The sequence below is a fragment of the Ursus maritimus genome, unplaced genomic scaffold (genome assembly GCF_017311325.1).
Source record: "Ursus maritimus isolate PB19 unplaced genomic scaffold, ASM1731132v1 scaffold_25, whole genome shotgun sequence".
NCBI lineage: Eukaryota > Metazoa > Chordata > Mammalia > Carnivora > Ursidae > Ursus > Ursus maritimus.
The window spans coordinates 9,777,602-9,795,605 of record NW_024425008.1 but is presented as its reverse complement, the minus strand read 5'-3'; the positions used below and the strand labels follow the sequence as shown (position 1 = coordinate 9,795,605).

The window sequence follows — 18,004 nt, the reverse complement described above, 5'->3', positions numbered from 1 at the left end:
ATAGGGGGGGGGGGGGGGGGGGGGTCACTATATATATAGATGGGCATTTACTATTAGTCTTTCTGCTTATTACACGCTTAACAATTTTTGTGTTAAAGAAACATGACAGGCGTGGGCGGAGCGGCCCCCAGCCCAGGAGGGGCCCCCTCAGGGCTCAGAGCCCCGTGAGCACTCACCTTTTGATGGCTTTGTAGCAGATGATGACAAGCACAGTGAGAAACACCAGGGAGGCGCAACATACCGCGATGACGATGACCAGCCCCGACCACCAGCTTTCCTCCGTGGGGCACGAGGTAGAGTTGGGGGCTGAAAGACACGGTAACAGGCTGAGTCTCCCCCGAGGAGCAGGTGCCGGCCGCGCCAGAGGTGGACCATTGTGGGGGACACCAGCGGTGGCCTCACCATCATCAGTCCTCCGCCCTCCAGGAGGAAGCTCTTGGGAACCTGTCCTGCCATCCCCACCCCCACCCCAGCGGCAGGTGACATCATGGCTGGCCCCCAGCCAGACACGTGCTCCGAGCAGGGGTTAAGCGCTGAGGCCCGGGCCATCCATCCTCCCTTGGCATGAGCTAACTGACAGCAGGGTCAGGTTTAATTTCCCATGAAAAATAACAGAACATCTCATTCTCTCAGTTGAGGCATTAAATCCGCTTCCCCCGAGGGTGGGGGTGGGGAGCAGGGCTCACGGGGCACACTGCGGGAAGAAGGAGAGAAAGGGAGGCCCATCAATGTCAGTGTGGTAAGCTGATTTCTTCTAAGAAGCAGGCTCTCTCCTTCCTTGGATTCGGCCCATGCGGTGAGCACCTACAGCCACCTCATTCTGCATGGGTCGCCAAAATCCGGAAAAGTCTGTCACTGACAAAGCATCTGACCCTGGGTGCCATGAGGCCCCTTGGTCATTACTCAATCCACGGAGTCTCCGGGGTGAACCTGTCCTCCCCCCGGCACCAGTTGTGTGGGGTGGACCGCAGCACAGGGGTGGATGAGGCTGGCAGCAAAGCTGGTTCGCTCTTCCGAGAAAAGCAAAGACATCACACAGCCTCATCCCAGAGGCTCCGAAAGGTCCAGACACAACTGGAAAGAAATGTCCCGAATTGCAAGAGAAATGGGAGAGGGAGAGAGAGGGTGGAAGAAAAGAGAGAAAGAAGAAGAGAGAAGAAGGAGGGAGGGCAAGAGAGGGGGCTGGTGAGGGAGGGAGGGATGGATGGATTGACAGATAGACAGACACTACTAGCTTTGGGCAGGTCTTCAAGACCTGTGACTATAAGAAAAGGGGTCTAGGTTCTGTGTCCAATTAATAATAGACACCTTCAGGGACGCAACAGCACGTGGGGAATATATGACTGATTTCCCAAGGATACCGTGGGTGGCTTCATCTCCGTCGTCATTCTCATTATGGACGTTGTTGTCATGATCATCCAGGTGTAAATCCCATGTGGTGACGCTTACCCGTATGAAGTGTGTGGTCTGATCGGCTTTGACAAATGCGTTCACCCGCCCAAGCCACACCTCTCTCATGACATGGAAGAGTTCCATCAATCACCCCAGAAAGTGTCCCTGTGCCTCCTTGAAGTCAGTCCCGCCCTGCAGGCCACCACTATTCTGCTTTCTAAAATCATAGCTTAGATTCACTTGTTCTTGAAAGTCAGAACATGGAACCAGGCAGTATGTATTTTTTTTACTCCTTTGTGTAGCAAAATGTTTCTGAAATGTATCCACGTTGCTGCACATTTCGTCGTTCCTTCTTTTTTATGGCTGAGAGGTGTTCCATTCTATGAATAAACCACAATTTGTTTATCTGTTCACCTGTTGTGGACTCTAAGCTGTTCCCACGTTTGGCTTTTGTGAATAGAGTTGCTATAAGCATTTGCATACGTGATTTAGACATGTTTTCATGTTTTTCTTGGCTAGACATCTGGGAGTGGGTTCGCTGGGTCCTAGCCTGTGTGTGTTCAGTAACTTTATTTTTTTTTCTTTTTCTTTTTTTCTTTTCTTATTATGTTCAGTTAGCCACTGTCTAGCACATCGTTAGTTTCTGAGGTAGTGTTCAATGACTCATTAGTTACGTATAACACCCAGTGCACATGTGAGTAATTTACAAGGAGCTGCCATGCTTGTTTTCCCAAGTGCTTTTTCTCTCGTATACGCCTGCCGGGAACAAGGAAAGAGGGACCAGCAGAGCAGAGTGGTTATAGGTTACCGAACTGTTACGGGATTGTGGCATCGTTGGAGAGACGCAGGAAGCCATGATGTGCTTTGCACGGAGCAGGTGCTAAAGCCCCTTTAACACATGCAAGGTCCCCAGAGGTGGGGCTCAGATCACCGCACAACCAAGGAGATTCGGAAATGCTTCCTGAGAGATGCTCGGGACGAGGATGTCCCAGCCACAGGGCTGTTCTCAGCCAGGCGAGATCAGGCCTTTAGAAACCCCAACACTGAAAAGATATAGAATACGAAATTCAAAATAGGAATAAACTCTAAAATAAGGGAAAGGAGATTCAAGAGGATTCCTCATTGTTTTTTTGGTGAGATATCAAACATAATCCTCTCTCTTCCCCCCCCCCCCCGAGAAGCCTGGCTGCCTCCCCCGGCCCAGTTCCTCATTTTGGGGTGTCCCGGCTTAGCCGAGTCTTCCTGGAGTGACCCAGCACAGATCCAGGCCCCGTCTTCCCTACAGTGGTCACTGCAGGTCAGTCTGAGATGCAACCAGATACATGGGGTCCCTACCCCAAAGGGCTTGCCTCCTGGTTTGCACTGCAAAGGGAAGCAATATTGGTTTCTGTCAATTCCACCTCAGGTTGTAACATTTCCGGGCCAAGTCCCAAAGGGCCATGCCTGCAGCCCAAGGGGACGCTCACACCTGCCCACCAATGGCCCACAGGTGGCTGGGGCTCACATCACCAGTGTGTGTCCTCAGCTGGGGGCAGACCCCCTCCAGAAGGCGCTTGGAAATATGGCGGCAGGGGCTGTCTTTGGTTGCCACAGTAAGTGAGCCCAAGAGCTCCAGAAAACGACAGTGACCCGGATATTCCTACCAGGTCGAACTGTCCCTCCAAAAACGCCACCAGGGCCTTTGTTGAGACATCCCCTCAACTGGAAACAGAAGGGTTGATCCTAAACCCCATTCGGAGTTTGACACTAAATTTCAGAGAGCCTCTTGTGATGTTCCTTACATTCAGTGGTAATGAGGTGGGGATTTCCTTCTTGCTTACTTTTTTCAAACACAGTTGGTCTAGAAAGCAGGGAGTCTGGTTTGAGAGGGTCCTTCTGCTTCGGGCCCCGATATTATTCAGCGGCGTACTGCTCAGCCCACGCATGTGAGGAAGCCACTCAAGGCCAGAAGCTAACGCATCTGAAAAGAGGGAGGTATTTTGTGAATCTAGTCCAGGGCATAAATCTTGGGTTTTGCCAAGAAAACAGCTCTTGTGTTCAAAGAATGCGTCCTTATTTATCCTAGCTCTAGTCATTCTTTTTGCATTAGGAAGGATCAGGGACTGTTGGAGCTGGAGGAAACCCAGTAAGTATCATTTCAGAAAAAGGACAAACAGGGCCGCTCGGGATCAAGAAGCACCCTTCCCAGGGGCCAGGGTCGGGACACCAAGCTTTGGGCTGCAGGCCAGGTCTGCTCTTGCTCGAACGTCCTTCCTATTGGTGTGGCCAGTGCTCCTTTGCAGAGATGATAAGCTTAGCACGTGAGCAGACTGATGGTGCACATTGGAGAAGGTGGCATCATGAAGCTGCTCATTCATTCATTCATCCATTCATTTGTTCGTCCTTCCACCAGCCATTTGCTGAGCACCTGCTGTGACCTGGCATCATGCTAGGAGCTGAGAGCACGAAGACGCATTCGATAGAACCTGGGCCCTTACCAGGTCTGCTACCAGCTGCCCACCGATCATTAAGGTTGGCCGAGACCTGGACGACTTGCTCAAGGAGACAGCAGGCTCCAAGACGAGACGAGACATGCAGATTTGCTGATGTGCTGGGTGAAGGTCCTTTGCGGCTGAGGGGAGGAGGCCATTCGGTGCTATGGATCCAGGGGTAAGGCGATGTCCGTGAGAGGCAGGTGGTCAGATGGGGAAGGCGGAGGCAAGCAGGGTGTGAAGTCCCAGACGGGAGGCTGCCGGAGCTCGGCCTCCTCTGGCACTCCCCTCCCCAACCCCCCTGCTCGGGGCCAAGATTCTGCAAACACTGACAAGAAGACAGGAGCTGTCCTGACCTCTCAGGGGTCGCGACACCGTCTCTCCCGGGACTCAGTCAGGCTGTCTGCTGTACTCACTGAACGCTCCCGACATCCGTAAAGATGATGAAAGTGACAACCTGAGAGTGCAATGTAGAGCCACCAGGGCCAAGTTCCGCTCCATCAAAGGAGCTGCTTTCTTTCCAGTCAAGAAATGCATCATTTAAACTTCTATTTGGGGGGCTCCCGGGTGGCTCAGTCAGGCGTCCGACTCTTGGTTTCGACTCAGGTCGTGATCTCAGGGTCGTGGGGTGGAGCCCCGCGTCGGGCTCCCCATTCAGCGCGGAGTCTGCTTGGGACTCTCTCTTCCTCTGCCCCTGCCCCAGCTCGCGCTCTCTCTTTAAAATAAATAAATCTTTAAACAAACAAAACGCTTAGACTGGGGACTTCCACTTCCAGCTAAGATGCAGTAACAGGGCTAGATGTGCTGTCCTCCCCACACACGAAACAGCCACAAAACATACCGAACACATATAACGACGGTTTTCAAAATAGCGGATCTCACGGCAACGGAAGATGGGGGTCTCTGAGGAACAAGAAACGAAGGAGGGGGCGTTCTGGCTGCCCCAGCATACTGTCCGAGAGTTTGCAAACAGCAGCCCCAGAAGGGAGAAGCCAGCAGGGCCCAGCCAACGGGGTGACGTTGGGGACATGGAACCGAGCGTCCAGGGAGGGAGCAAGCCAAGGGGACGGGGATCCAACAGCGTATTAGGAAATCCACCAATGAATATATAATTACGCGAGTGGCAAGTGCTAGAAAAGAGATGGAAAAGAGGTCAAGATGCCCCCACATCTTGTGGATGTGTCTGGAAAAGATGCAGCGTGGACAGGGGGGCTGTGAATGTGCCCATCTGAACCGTATCAAGGAGCCTGAGCAAACCCACGAGATTCCTGTGGGCTGGCGGCCCGGTGGCCCAGGGGAGCTGTGTGACGTCAGGCAGGCCCCCCCAGGTGCTCCTGGGGACCAGAGCCTTCCCTGTATCACTGCTCGCGGGTCTTTGAGACCCTCAGATGGGACAGCAGAGGCAGGGATCTTGAGGGTACCAGAATTAGCAACCACCATCTGCTGAGGCCCGTCCGAGGCACACGACTAGTCACAGCGGTACGGAGCCCACCAATACCCTCTTTTGTAAGTGGGGAAACTGAGGCCACACAGTCAGCGGAACAATCAAGATTCGAACCCAGGTGTGCTTGTGACAGCACTCACGGCCTACTCAGCATGTACTTATGTGCGACCGGGAACCTGCCACTTCCGTCTCCCCGGCCGGCTGTACCCAGGAGACGCCGGACGGACAGGAGGGTCCCCAGAGGGGCACGGATGGACCAAAGGGACAGCAAGCAGGGGGGAAACAATTTGGTTTTGCAAGGTATTTTTCAATGGTTCCTAGAAGGGGGTTAGAGCCACATCCTTTGTTTTAACGTGATTTTATCTGTTGTGAAGAAGGCTCTGGATTTATCCAGGCTCGGGCTCTAGACCCTGAGTGTGGCCACCTGGAGCGGCCAGCCCCTCACTCCCGAGTCTCCTCATTTCTTGAAGGCTTCTCTCCCAACTTTCAAAGTCTCTGGTGACTCACGCCAAGGTTGCCTGTGCTGTTTTCTGACTGAAATGGCAGCACACTGAGTTGGCCTTGATTGTGCGGGCAGGAGGTCGGCCTGCAGCCCCCCTCTGCCTGCTGCTCCTGGCAGCCCAGCGCCCGGCCCCTCGGTGGGGTCACGACCACGGATCGCAGGCGTGTGGAGGCCCCCTGAGCGGCGCCCAGCTTCCTTCAAGGGGCCGATGCCCACGAAGGCGCTTCCCAGCCAGAGGACCCATTCAGCCTTGACTGCGGGAAACCGGTCAGAAGCTGGCCTGGGCCTGGTGACATTGCCAGGTACGCGCCACTGTCGTGTCTGAGGCACCGCCCCAGGGGTCACACAGCCCCGCTCCAAGGGACGGCCTCCTTTCTGGACCACGTCCTCCCACCCACAGGAAGGGTCTTGAGGACACTGTCCAGCTGTCTGGGAAGAGTGCGCCTTGGGTTGCCAAAGTTCTAAAGAATATTTTCGAGCTGTTCACTCTTGGCCCCGGCCTCAGCCTGCTCACGCCAGACACGGCTGGTTCATGGGGCTTGTGAGGACAGCGAGGGGTCCAGGAGCTTTGCTAAAACATCTGTGCGGCAACGGAACCTGTTTCATAGGCCCTTTGGTTAAAGGAGGGGGCTGGGGCTCAGAGGAGGGGAGCAACGGAGGAGACTTGTCCTCACACCTCAGCCCTGCCCCTGGGACCCGGAAGGACACGGATTCTCAGAAGTTCCTTCCTGGCTGATGGCCCTTTCCCTGCCTCTGCCTCGGTGTCCCCAGCCCCACTGTGGAAGGAGGGGTGTGGCACAGCCTCCTCCCCCGCCCCTTGCCCCCACACAGAGCCCATTGTTTCTGGAACACAAGGGGCCGACTCAGCCCACTGCCATCCATTCACGGGCACAGGGCATCCACGGGGAGGCCTGTGCCAGGGGCGCCCACCCTCCCCTGTGGGCCAGCTTGGGGGTGGGGCCGCTCACTCAGCTCCCACCCCAAAGGGGCCAGGGTGTCTGGCCGGACTTTACAACCGCAAATACGAGATCAGACCCTAGCACTCTATGTGAACCGCTGAAATAAGCCCCCATTTCTAGAGAGAAAATTCTCCTTTGGAACTGCGCCGGATAAAAGCAGTGAGCACATGCATTTCAGCTTGAGGGGGTGGCTTCCACTCCCTCTCCACCCGTGGGAACCTGGCTCAGGCTTTGGGTACAGGACAGAATCCCCCTCAGTGATGTCTTCCCAGTTCCGCCCCCCCACTCGGGCCAGAGGTTCCTCTGTGGTCCCTCACCCTCTGCAGGGCTCAGGCTTTGGGGAGGCGTGTCCAGCCCACGAGGTGGGTTTTCAGGGGTGGTCCAGTCCTTCTGCCCCTAACTGGTTCAGAGGCGGGCACACCATGCAGATCTGGCCAATGACACAGCTTCCTCATGGACACTGCCATGTCCTTTTTCACCCCTGAACAGAGCAGCTTTGGGGGCTGAGGGTGCTGGGGTGCAGACTGCATGGGTTGCCATGTGGACTAGGGCAGCCATGGTGGCTTCAAGGGGCAACATGTGAGCAAAGACCGGGATCTGATAAGGGGGTTCATCACGCAGGTGCCTGGGGGAAGAGCTAAAGCAAAGGCCCTGAGGTCAGCGGGGACGTGGCATGCCTGCGGAGCAGCAAGGGGGCCTGTGTGACCGGGATGAAGCAGGCAAGGGAAAGACAGGGGAGATGAGAAAGCTTTCGGCTTTCACACTGAGAAATGAGGTGCCACTGGTGGGTCTGGAGAGGGGGTGGTCAGGCCTGACTTCACGTTGGCTCAATCGCTCTATATTTAGAGTAGACTGTGTGTGTGTGTGTGTGTGTGTGTGTGTGTGTGTGTGTGTGTCTGTGGGGGTGGCTCCAATGGTGCTCAGCAGTGGAGGTGGGGAAAAAGGGTGGATTCTGGATACATCTAGAAGGTCAAGTTCATGCAAGTGTGGATGTGTGTGCATGAGAGTCAGAGAAGAGTTACAGGTGACTCTGCCATCAATGACGGGGAGGCCGGGGCTGGGCAGGCTTGCTGGGAGTGCAGGTGGGGAGCGAAGTCTGGCAATCCCGTCACACCCCCCGAGAGACGGCGAGCAAGCAGCTGGACCTAGATTCGGAGCTCAGAAGCGAGGGCAGCTGGAGCTGTCAGCACCCAGGCCGGAGATCATCCAGAGCGGGAGCACAGGCAGAGCGAGGAGAGGGTCAGGCTGGAGCCCTGAGGCGCCTCCATGTGAAGAGACCAAGGAGAGAGGAGGCCAGGAAGAGAGGCCAGTGAGGGCGGAGGGGGGCCAGACGAGGTGGAGTCCCGCGGCCAAGTCAGGGAAGGACACGGAAGAGGAGGCAGTCAGCTGTGTCCGCTGCAGCTGACGGGCGAGCGCGATGGGGCTGAGAGCCAACCACCGGAGGGGACAACGGTCACCGTGACCAGCGCAGACACGGTTTTGGGGGAGTGCTGGAGGAAGGCTGATTGGGGCCATTTAGGAGAGAATGTGGGGAGAGGAAATGGACATAGCAAGTATGCACAGCTGGGTGGTGGAGTTTTGCTGCAAACGGGAGCAGGAACAGGGAGCCACAGCTGGCAGGGGGGAGTGGTGGCTAGGGAAGGATCGTAAGATGGGGGATGGCATATGCGTGTGCACGCGCGAGCACATGGGTGCATGCTGGCTGTGACCCAGGAGAGGGGCTGGGCCCCCGTGCACAGGTGGGCCCCCCAATACGTAGGAAAGGGGAGAGAGGTGTGTGCGGGTGGGTGACAGGTGGGGTCAGTGGCCGTTTCCTTCCTTCCAATGGTTTCCGTTGTCTCAGCGAAGCGGGCAGTGAGGTCAGCAGCTGAGCGAGGATGGGGGAGGTGCTGGGCATCCAATGAGGTAGGGAACCCAAAGTGGGGCCTGTCCAGAGCCGGCCGTTTCACCCCACGCACCTTCACCCCATGCCTGGGATGGCAGGGGGCAGGCCGGTTGTCCCCACGGTGTCTGAAGGGAGCGCATAGCCAGGCGGCTGAGGGCGCAGCCGGGGTTGAATGCAGTGCTGGACCAGGAGGGGGAGATGGCTGGTGAAGGGGCCCGACCTCACTGGGGCAGGGGGTGGAGCTGGGATCGGAACCCAGACATCTGGCTCCAGGGCCGACCTGCGGCTGCCGTACAGACAGAAACAAGCGAGCAAATCCAGACGCGACTACGAAGTGCCGGAAAGATACACTTTGGACAAAATGAGACAGGGTGGCGTGGAGGGATCAAGGCCGTGTGTGGAAAGGGAACATCGGTGTCACCCTGGGCATCAGGAAAGCCCTTTTGAGGAGGTGATATTCAGGCTGAGCCCTACAGGGTGGGGGAGAGGGGGAGCCCAATGGAAAGGTCCTATGTGGGTTCGCCTAGGTCAGCAGGGGAAGGAGCAGGGGGCACGGGTGGCTGGCACCCAAGCCTCCCCCCCGCCTCCCCGCTGGTGTCCGGGATCTCCCTGGCGGAGCCCCAGTGAGGGGCTCCATGCCCTTCCGTCTGCGACTCCCAGCCTGTTGCCCGAGCCCCACGGGACACTCACTTCTCTGATTGATTGATTCCCGCCTGGTGTCCTGGGCACGGTGCCCAGCGTGGTGGCGGTGTAGCTGCTTACCATCACGGACACCGTTCTCAGGCCCGGCTCCCGAGGGGGGCATTAAAAACCCCAATACATTATTAATAATTGTCTCCATCATTCCCGTGCCTAATTAGGAAAGGAAAATTATGAATTGGGTTTCAGTCTCCATGGCGGGGGCAGCCGTGGCTTTTCCTGATGCAAGGGAAAGATCTGGGCGGAGGCCCGGGCAGGAGCCGAGGACAGCAGGCCGCTGCCTGGTGCAATTAATTATGCTTCTGCTGATGACTGCAGAACACGCCTCCCCTTGTTCCTCGCCCAAACAGCCCTCTTTGTGAGGCTCCTTTAGGCCAGGACTTCTCAAAAGCATTTCTCCCTCTCGGTAGCTGCAATCCGTCCTTTCTCTGTTCCTTGCCCTGGGGACCCTCCCCAGATCCCCCCGCTCCGAGCCTTCTGTGCCCACCCAGGACTGCGGGTGTGCTGCTGCCCAGAAGGTCTACACCCCCGGCTTCAGCACAGCACAGAAGTGACGGAACGGTGCCACATCGGGAGAGCTCTGGGTGACGGCTGGCCCCCACCCTCCTGGCCCTGACCCCTCCTCGTTCGTGCGCTAATCAAGTCATTCACCCATATCTGCTAAGAGCCTACTCTGTGCCGCGCACGCCCTGCGCTGGGTACCGGGGATATGAGGGTCAGCAAAACAGACAGGGGCCCTGCCCTCATGCTGCTTACAGTCTCCTGGAGTAGGACGCTAATTCAGTAATCGCCAGACGAATGCCTACTGTTTCCTGTCTCCCCGAGACAGTTGCGCACGTGCCTTAGGTACAAACGGCAGGAAACCAAATAGCAAAACACCATAATGCCCTGAACATGGGAGCCAACGTTGGCTGACCGGGAACAATGAGCTTATCTTTGTTTGTGAGAGACTCATGACCTTGGGATGGGAAAATGCTCCCAAGAGTATATATTAAAGGCTCAGCAGGGCCCCAGTACCTAGTTGATACCGAATAGATGTTGAATTGCTTTCTTCCCTTCCAGAGGGCACTTAATACATGATGGGGCCTCACGAAGGCCGATCAGATAGAATCTGCTATGTCTGAACAGTTGTAATCACGTTGAACAGCGGTTCACGATCAACTTGGACCAGTGGTCGACAAACTCTGATCTCTAGGCCAAACCTGGCCCACCACCTTTTTTTTTTAAATAAAGTTTTATTGGAACACCCATTTGTTCATATATGGTCATGGCTGCTTTCTGGCAGCATCCGCCAGGGTGAGTAGCTGCATGGGAGAGAGAATCGGCCAGCAAAGCCTGAACTGTTTACTATCTGGCCTTCGACAGAAAGAGTGTGTCTGTCCCTACCTAACTTGGGGTGATCTTAACCTGAGATTGTTAGACCAGCTGAGCAGAGTGCTCTGAGAGCATCCTGAAATGATACCCCAAATTTCCATTTTGCAAGTCCACATCCCAGTCCTTCTGTATCATTTCTCAGATGGGCGCTTTGCTCCAAATGTCACACCAAAGCCTTGGTGGGAGGTCTCTAGGCATGGGGCTCAGGCTCTGTCCAGCCTGAGAACTTTAACAATGACAGTGTGATGACACAGCAAAAGCACAGAAGAGGACACACAGACCCGAGTCTGGATCTTGGCTTGGGCACACCACACATGCCAAGTGACTCTGGACAGAGCACTGAAATGATACAAGCCCCTCATCCACTCCCTGGAAGATTGGTGGGGAGAATCAACCACGGTAACGTGTCAAGTATCATCCGGGGGTCACCACAAGAACGCGCAGTGGTTCTCCCAACGGCAGAGGCGATGACATTTCGGCAGATTTAGGACTAACATCCCAAGGAACTGTCGATGCTCTTTAACTGCCCGACAATGGAACAGGCTGGTTGCTAAGGCAGGTACGGCCCGCCACTTTGGTGCCAGCCTCCAAGGCTCTTTCTGGCTCCCAGTCTGATGAGAAGCTTACCCTCAGCTTAGCTGTAGGGTAGGACAGGCAGCCCCGTCCCATCCCTCGTCTGGTAGTCTGAAGCACACCGGGAGCACCACCGGCCCCTCCTCTCACCCCCGATCCCTCCCGGTACACCCTGGCGTCTATCTGTTTGGTACTCAGACAGCAGTTTCTGCACCCACCCGACTCAGTCTTGGCTATGGAAGTGCGTCCTATAAGGTGGGGTGCTTCCCGCCTGTGCTGGGGTGCAGGAGACATGCAGCTACATTTTGACTTTCTTTGGAAGACTGCCCTCGGGGTGCTGGAGTGGATATGCATGAGGCAGGGAGCCTGGAAATTGACTCCCCCACACCTCGGAGAGTCCAGGCCCAGTGACGGACAGGGGTTAAGGGGGGACAGTCTGGCCCCCTGCTGCCGGCCGGGAGCCATGGTAGGACTTACGGAATCCTCCAGAGTCCCCCCACAGGACCGGGCTCAGGCTGCCTGAACTCTCACGTGGCTTCTTCCCCTTCCCTGTCCCACCCTCCAGGCTCCCCTGGCCACACTTCCTTTAAGAATCCTTGTCTCTGGCTCTGAGAACAGGTTCCATGGCGGGAACCCCAGACATCAGGTCACCGAGGTGTGGAAAGATCCTGGCCTGCCTTTTGAAGTTTCAGATACACAACATCACCCCCCAACGAGATTCACGCGAGCTTCCTATGTTCCAGATTTCTTCCCAGAATCACTCTTTGCTAGTTCTCTAGACAGAGACTAAGTCCTGTTTAAAGTCTCCTGTTGGCTTAAGCTCTGAATGACTTTTGTCCAGGTCGTGAACACAAAGGGCTGGTGACACAGCTGAGAAAAATCAGTACTGCTTTGTTGCTCTTTGTAAAAAAACCCGTAGTACTAAAGAGGAAAAAAAACCCCATGCTAATGGTCCATGGCTGCACTCTCATATAATATATAGAGAACATGTGACTACTTAAATTTAAATTAATTAAAACAAAATTAATTAAAAATCCAATAGCCACACGTGGCTAATGGCTACCACATCGGACATCACTGACAGATCATTTCCGTCATCACAGGAAGTTTCTAGAGATGGCGCCGGTCCAGGGCAATGAGACGTGAGCTGCTCTGCTTTCCTTTCCAAACAGGCAGCAAGAGTCATTTCATGCCTCTCTGAACACCAAAGCACCTTCTTCTTACATTCTTTTTTTTTTTTTTAAGATTTATTTATATATTTGAGGAGGGGCGGGGCAGAGGCAGAGGGAGAGAGACTCAAGCAGCCTCAGCACGGAGCCAGACAACGCGGGGCTCGATCCCCTGACCCTGAGATCATGACCTGAGCTGAAACCTAGAGTCGGACCCTTGACCGACTGCACCACCCAGGCGCCCCTCTTACATTCTTTTATTCTCATATCCCCTCCCGCAGACATAGGCAAGGCGGGGATTATTGGTACCGTTTCATAGGTAAGGATACTGAGGACTCCTAAGGGCCAGAGGCAAGGTGGCAGAACTGCTAAAAAAGTGAAGAGTCAGAGGTTCCAAAGCCGGGACAGTCCCCAAGTGTACAGGGGCAGATGCTAATGTTTGGCACTCACGCTCATTCGTTTAACTGCCACAAGGCTTGGGGAGGAGACGGACCCTTTCTGAGCAGATAACAAAGCAGAAGGCTGGGGGTGGGGGGGCATCCCCGCTGATCAGTGATGTGGCATTGCCATGAAATGGGACCAAGTCTGCGGCCGAGAGACCCCGTGGCCCCAGGATCCATGGACAACTTCTGGGACACTGGCCTGCCTGAGGGACGGGGCATGCTGAGACCGGGCAGAAGGTCCCGACTTGGCAACAGCTCCTGCCTGGGAATTTCCTTCTCTTTCTGGACACGCGGCTCACTCTACAGAGCCACGCCACCTGGCTTCTGGCATTGTCTTGGAAACCCTCTGAACTTTTGCAAGCACTTCATCAATCTGGACCTCAAACATCCAGCTGCCAAATGAAAGTGCCTAGGGTCCCTCAGCCTCGCTGCTACCAACATTCGGGGCTGGATGGCTTGTGCCCCAGGCAGCCGCCCTGCGCTCTGCGGGACGTTTAGCCGCATCCCTGGCTTGCACCCCTAGATGCCAGCAGCTGCCCTCTCCCAACTCTGATGCCCAAATGTTCCCCGGGGAACACAAGCTCCCGGTTGAAAACCGGGGGCCTGGAAGGTCTCCAGGACTCTTCCCTGACTCTTCCCTGGCTCTTACACTTGCTGCAGAGACGGATGCCTCCCACAGGGGCACGGCCAGCAGTGCAGACCTGACTCAGCCTCCCAGAGTGCACCTCGCCAAGCCCAGCCAGCGACGCGAGGAGTTAAGCTGGATGGCCTTCCAGCTGGAACCTCGGATTCCGAGCCAGTTGCCTCCACGATGACCTCCCGCTACTCAGAGTCTCCACGGCAGAACGGCCTGGAACTGGGTCCAAATAGAGCCGAATGCCTTATTTTCCACGGCACCCATACTTCTCTCTGCCAAGACAGGAGACAGTGTGCCATTGCCACCCACTGGGCCAGTTCATTCTCGATCTGAGAACAAGGAGCCCATTGACTCTCCGGAGGGGCAGGGGGCAGGCCACCAGCTCTTCCAGGAAACGGTGGCCTTTGGCCTGGGGGGCTGGCAAGGGTGACACAGAAACTGGGGAGTTGGGAACAGGAGCTGCTCAATTGCCTTGTTTTCTCTGGTGGAAGAAGGGACCGTCCACCAGAGCGTGCTCCTTGCTGACCCGCCCGGCTGAACCTCATCGTCTCTCCCAGGGGAAAGGCGCACCCAGAGGGGCCCTTCTCAAAGGCCACTGGAACCCCCCGTGTCTAACTGGAGGGATGGTCCTCCCCTCTTTCTTCTTTTCCCTTGATAAATGGGAAGCACTTTGGAGCACGGCTTCTCTGACACGTTCCCAGTCCGCCAAACGCCATGATGCATTAAATCCCATAATTCGAACCTGGAACATCTTTGCCATCGTAAAAAGAAGTGACGATCACCACCTACACGGTCAGGCCACTCTCACCCATGTTCATGCAAAACGCCAAACCTCTGGCCTGGGCCTGCTGGCCTGTTTCTGAGCCTCGATTAGTGTTGGTTCTTTGTCACCTGTTGGCAGACAGGCAATTGCCTAAGGTTTCAGAAAATGGTATGGAGGATATCTTTATATATCTTAATATTTCAAGGAGCTTAATAAGAATATAATGGTACTAACAGCAGCCCCCCCACCCTGCTAAGCATCCGTTCAGCCACACTGCCTGCATGGATACGACCTGATTGAAGTCTTCTGATCCATCAGGAGATGTGGGTGTCACTGTCCCCATTTAGAGAAGTGGGGACAGGCTCTGTGAGGAAAAGTCAACAGAGAACCCAGCATTCCAGGACAATCTGAGGCCAAAGTCCATCCTTCTACCACATCCTACTGCAAATCTGTCAAAGACCAGATTTTTCCGGCAAAGCACCTTGGTCCAGCTGGAAGAACGGATTTTAACATTGCCTGGAGATGCTGTGACCTCTGACCCGCGGCCTCCATGACGGTGTCCGTAGCCGTACTCCCAGCCTCCTTCCGCCCCTTACTTACTCCTCTTGAGGGCAGAGGGCAGGACTTACTCAACCAAAGAGTCTGGGGGGAGACCTAGGAGCCCAAAGTTGGCTTCATGCCCACCTTGGACCCCAGGAGTGATGAGAAAGGGAAGTAAAATTCCCCATAAGGGAGAAATTAGGGAGTAACTTTTTATATCACATACAGGATAAATTCTCCCCTCCTTAATTCCTTATAGTCATGAGCTCCCTGGACATATTGTTCTACAACCCGATGGACGTGGAACATCTCAAGAACCCTGGGGCTGCTGCCTGCTCTTTCCTTTTCCTGACAGCTGTGGCCAGACAGGTCACCATAACCGACCGTCCCATCATCTTCCTTTGACAGGGACATTAATGGGGCCTCGGAGGTGAGGACCGCCTCATACAAACAGGGTGAAGTCTCAAAAGCTCTTCTGAAGCACACTTTCCCCCATGCTGGGGAATCTTCTGAGCTATAAATTAGGATCGATAACCCCGAAGGTTCTCGAGACATCCAGAAAGTGGTCAGTGACAGGAAAGGAGGCCCAGGGATCAGCTCAGGGACCCGATTCCCCTCCCCAGAGGCCAGCATTACCGTAAGCAATTTCTGATGTACCCTTTGAGACAGAGGGCCTACGTGTATTTTTATATATTGCAAGCGAGAGCCCCTCCAATGCCCCCTTCCAGAATTCATATGTTGAAACCTAACCCTTTAGGTGATGAGGAAGTGGGGTTCTTGACGGTCTTGCCATGGGATATGGTCTCATTTAGTGTGACGGCCACACATCTCCCTGCAGAGACATCGCTGGGCGCCAGCTGCTGGCTCCGTTAAGTCTGCCATATATACATGATACTGCTTTTCCAAAATCAGAAGCATTCCGATTTCTGAAACACACGCAGCTCCATGTTTCTGATAGGGGACGTGGAGCTTTGGTAGTACTTATGTTGCATGGAGGTCTGCTAAGCCAGAGGGGAGGGGCTCCTGGGGCCAAGTGCACCCGGAGCCTAACTCGGGGTCCCTACTGCCCTCCCCCCACCCCAGGCAATTTGCAGTGAGGAGAAGTGGGTACTTGCTGCAGGTTTCCTGGGGGCAATGCAAGGAAGGGACCACCAAGCAAAGCCAAGAAGAGAAACCATCTCTAGTCCTCCAGGCACCCTGTCCTCCTCCCCTGCCCTCTCGAAGGCCACCTTCTCAGCTCCTCCCCTCCCGGACCCGACACCGCCCCAGACTCTCCCTGTCCCCTCGAGGAACTCCATTCTGAGCCTGGCTCAGCCTTCCCTTTCCACAGCATTTCAAGATGCTGATTTTTAAAAGAGAATACAGGAATCAAGATTTTCAAAATGTGAAGTATCTTTGATGGTTAAATATTGTTTCTTTCTTTTTCTTTTCAAACCCTGGCTGTGGCCACGGCCCACGGGTGTGGCATCCACGAAGCTTGCCGTTCCCATACCTCCGGCGGGGGGCGGGCAGTGACCCGGGTAAGGGATCAGCTTTAATCTATCTCTTGGGGAATAAAGGAGGAAAGGGAAGCTGTCATCTAGAAAAATGGGAGTAAAAACGCATGCGGTGTTCTTAGGTCCTGCGGTCGCAGTTGGCCTTGACCTGGCCTACCTTAGCTTCTTACCTGAGGGTGGTGGGGGCAGAGGTCCTGCAGCTGCGGGCCCCCGGCCCCCGTCTCTCTCCATACTCTTTCCCCAGAAGCTCTCTCCAGTCCCTGGCTTCAAAGACCAGCCAGATGCCAAGCGCTCCCATATTTAGAGCTTCGGCTCCAGCGCCTCCCCCAAGCTGCTGATTCGTACATTCAACCGTGACTCAGTGTCTCCACCTGGACGGTCCACAGGCTGGCTCAGACTTCACATGCCCCAAACGGAACTCCTCATTTTTCACCCCTCAACCTCTTCCCCTCCCAATCGCCCATGTACCCGGCGGTTCAACGTAAAGATGAGGGGGTCCTTCCCGACAACCCCCCTCACTGGCCCCTCTGTCCAAACAAATGTGTCTCATCAGTCCTGCTTTCAGATTTGGTCTCTGCCCCCCCACCCCCCGTCCCTTCGTCCCCCTTCACCCGCACCCTTGATAAGAGCCTCCCAGCTGCGCTCTCCCTGCCCCCAATCCATTCTCTGCACAGCGGAAGGTTCCTTGTAAAATGTAAATCAGATCATATCACACTCCTGCTCGACCCCCTTCACCGGTGTCTTACCAAATGTAGAATAAAATCCAATCTTTTCACCACGGTCTTTGCTAAACTTCGCTCCCCATTTTGGCCAGTTCAAACCCTTGTAGGGAAGAATCTAGAAACTTTCCAGGCAGTTAACAGAACTGCCAGGGCCAGCACTTAATGGGATACCTTCCAAGGGAAGGATGGATAAGTTGTGGGATGTGTGTTAGAAAGGGGGGGGGGGAAAGCAAGCAAGCAAGAAATTAGTCGTCTTTCTTAGCGGGTGGACCTCCCCAAGGGGGCGGCTCTTCATAAACGTCAGCCTGGGCTCGTGCTCCTGCCCAGCGTCCCGGAAAGAGGAGCGGCTCGGTGGACCCGTCAGACCCGGCTAATCCCACAGGGCTTTAAGTGGCTGGCGGAAAGCATCTTAGAGTTGAGTAAGGAGATAAACTGCTTTGCTGGTTATAAGGCCCAGAATGTTCTCAGAGATGAGACTTAAATCCTTTGTGTATTTCTGACTGTGGAGGAATGCAGGGTTCCAGCCTGGAGGCGGGGGCGGGGGTGGGGGTGGCCCGGGGAGCAGCAGGGCTCTGCCAACCAGCCCCAGTGACCCAACCTCTCCCCAGGATGCCCTTCCGGCTCTCCAGGGCACGCAGGGGCACTGGGCTCTGGCTTGGTGGGAGCAGGAGTTCTGCGGAAAAGGGGCAAGGAGGGAATGAAAGGAACGAGAGGGGAGAGAAGCTGACATCTTGAAAGCAGGAAGATGAAATCTGGTAGGTCTTTACAGGGATAGATGGTGCCGTAGTGGGGCCAAGAAATTGAGAGCACATTGCGCAGTATCTAGCTGGACGGAGGCTCTTCTCGCATCTAAGAGATGCTGTCAGCCCCCCCCCCCCCCCCCCGCAGGTCACTGGCGCAGTCAGGGGTCAATGACTCACTGATAGGGAGGCATC

The 18,004-nt window shown here is 55.2% G+C and overlaps 1 protein-coding gene across 1 annotated transcript in view; it reads right to left on the bottom strand.

The window, feature by feature from the left end:
- Nucleotides 1-18,004, bottom strand: part of PRIMA1 (proline rich membrane anchor 1) — a 61,165-nt gene that overhangs the window by 17,600 nt on the left and 25,561 nt on the right. The window contains exon 4 of the mRNA XM_040641501.1: nt 177-306. Coding sequence (XP_040497435.1) covers nt 177-306 — 130 coding nt within the window. The remainder of the gene's footprint in view (nt 1-176; nt 307-18,004) is intronic.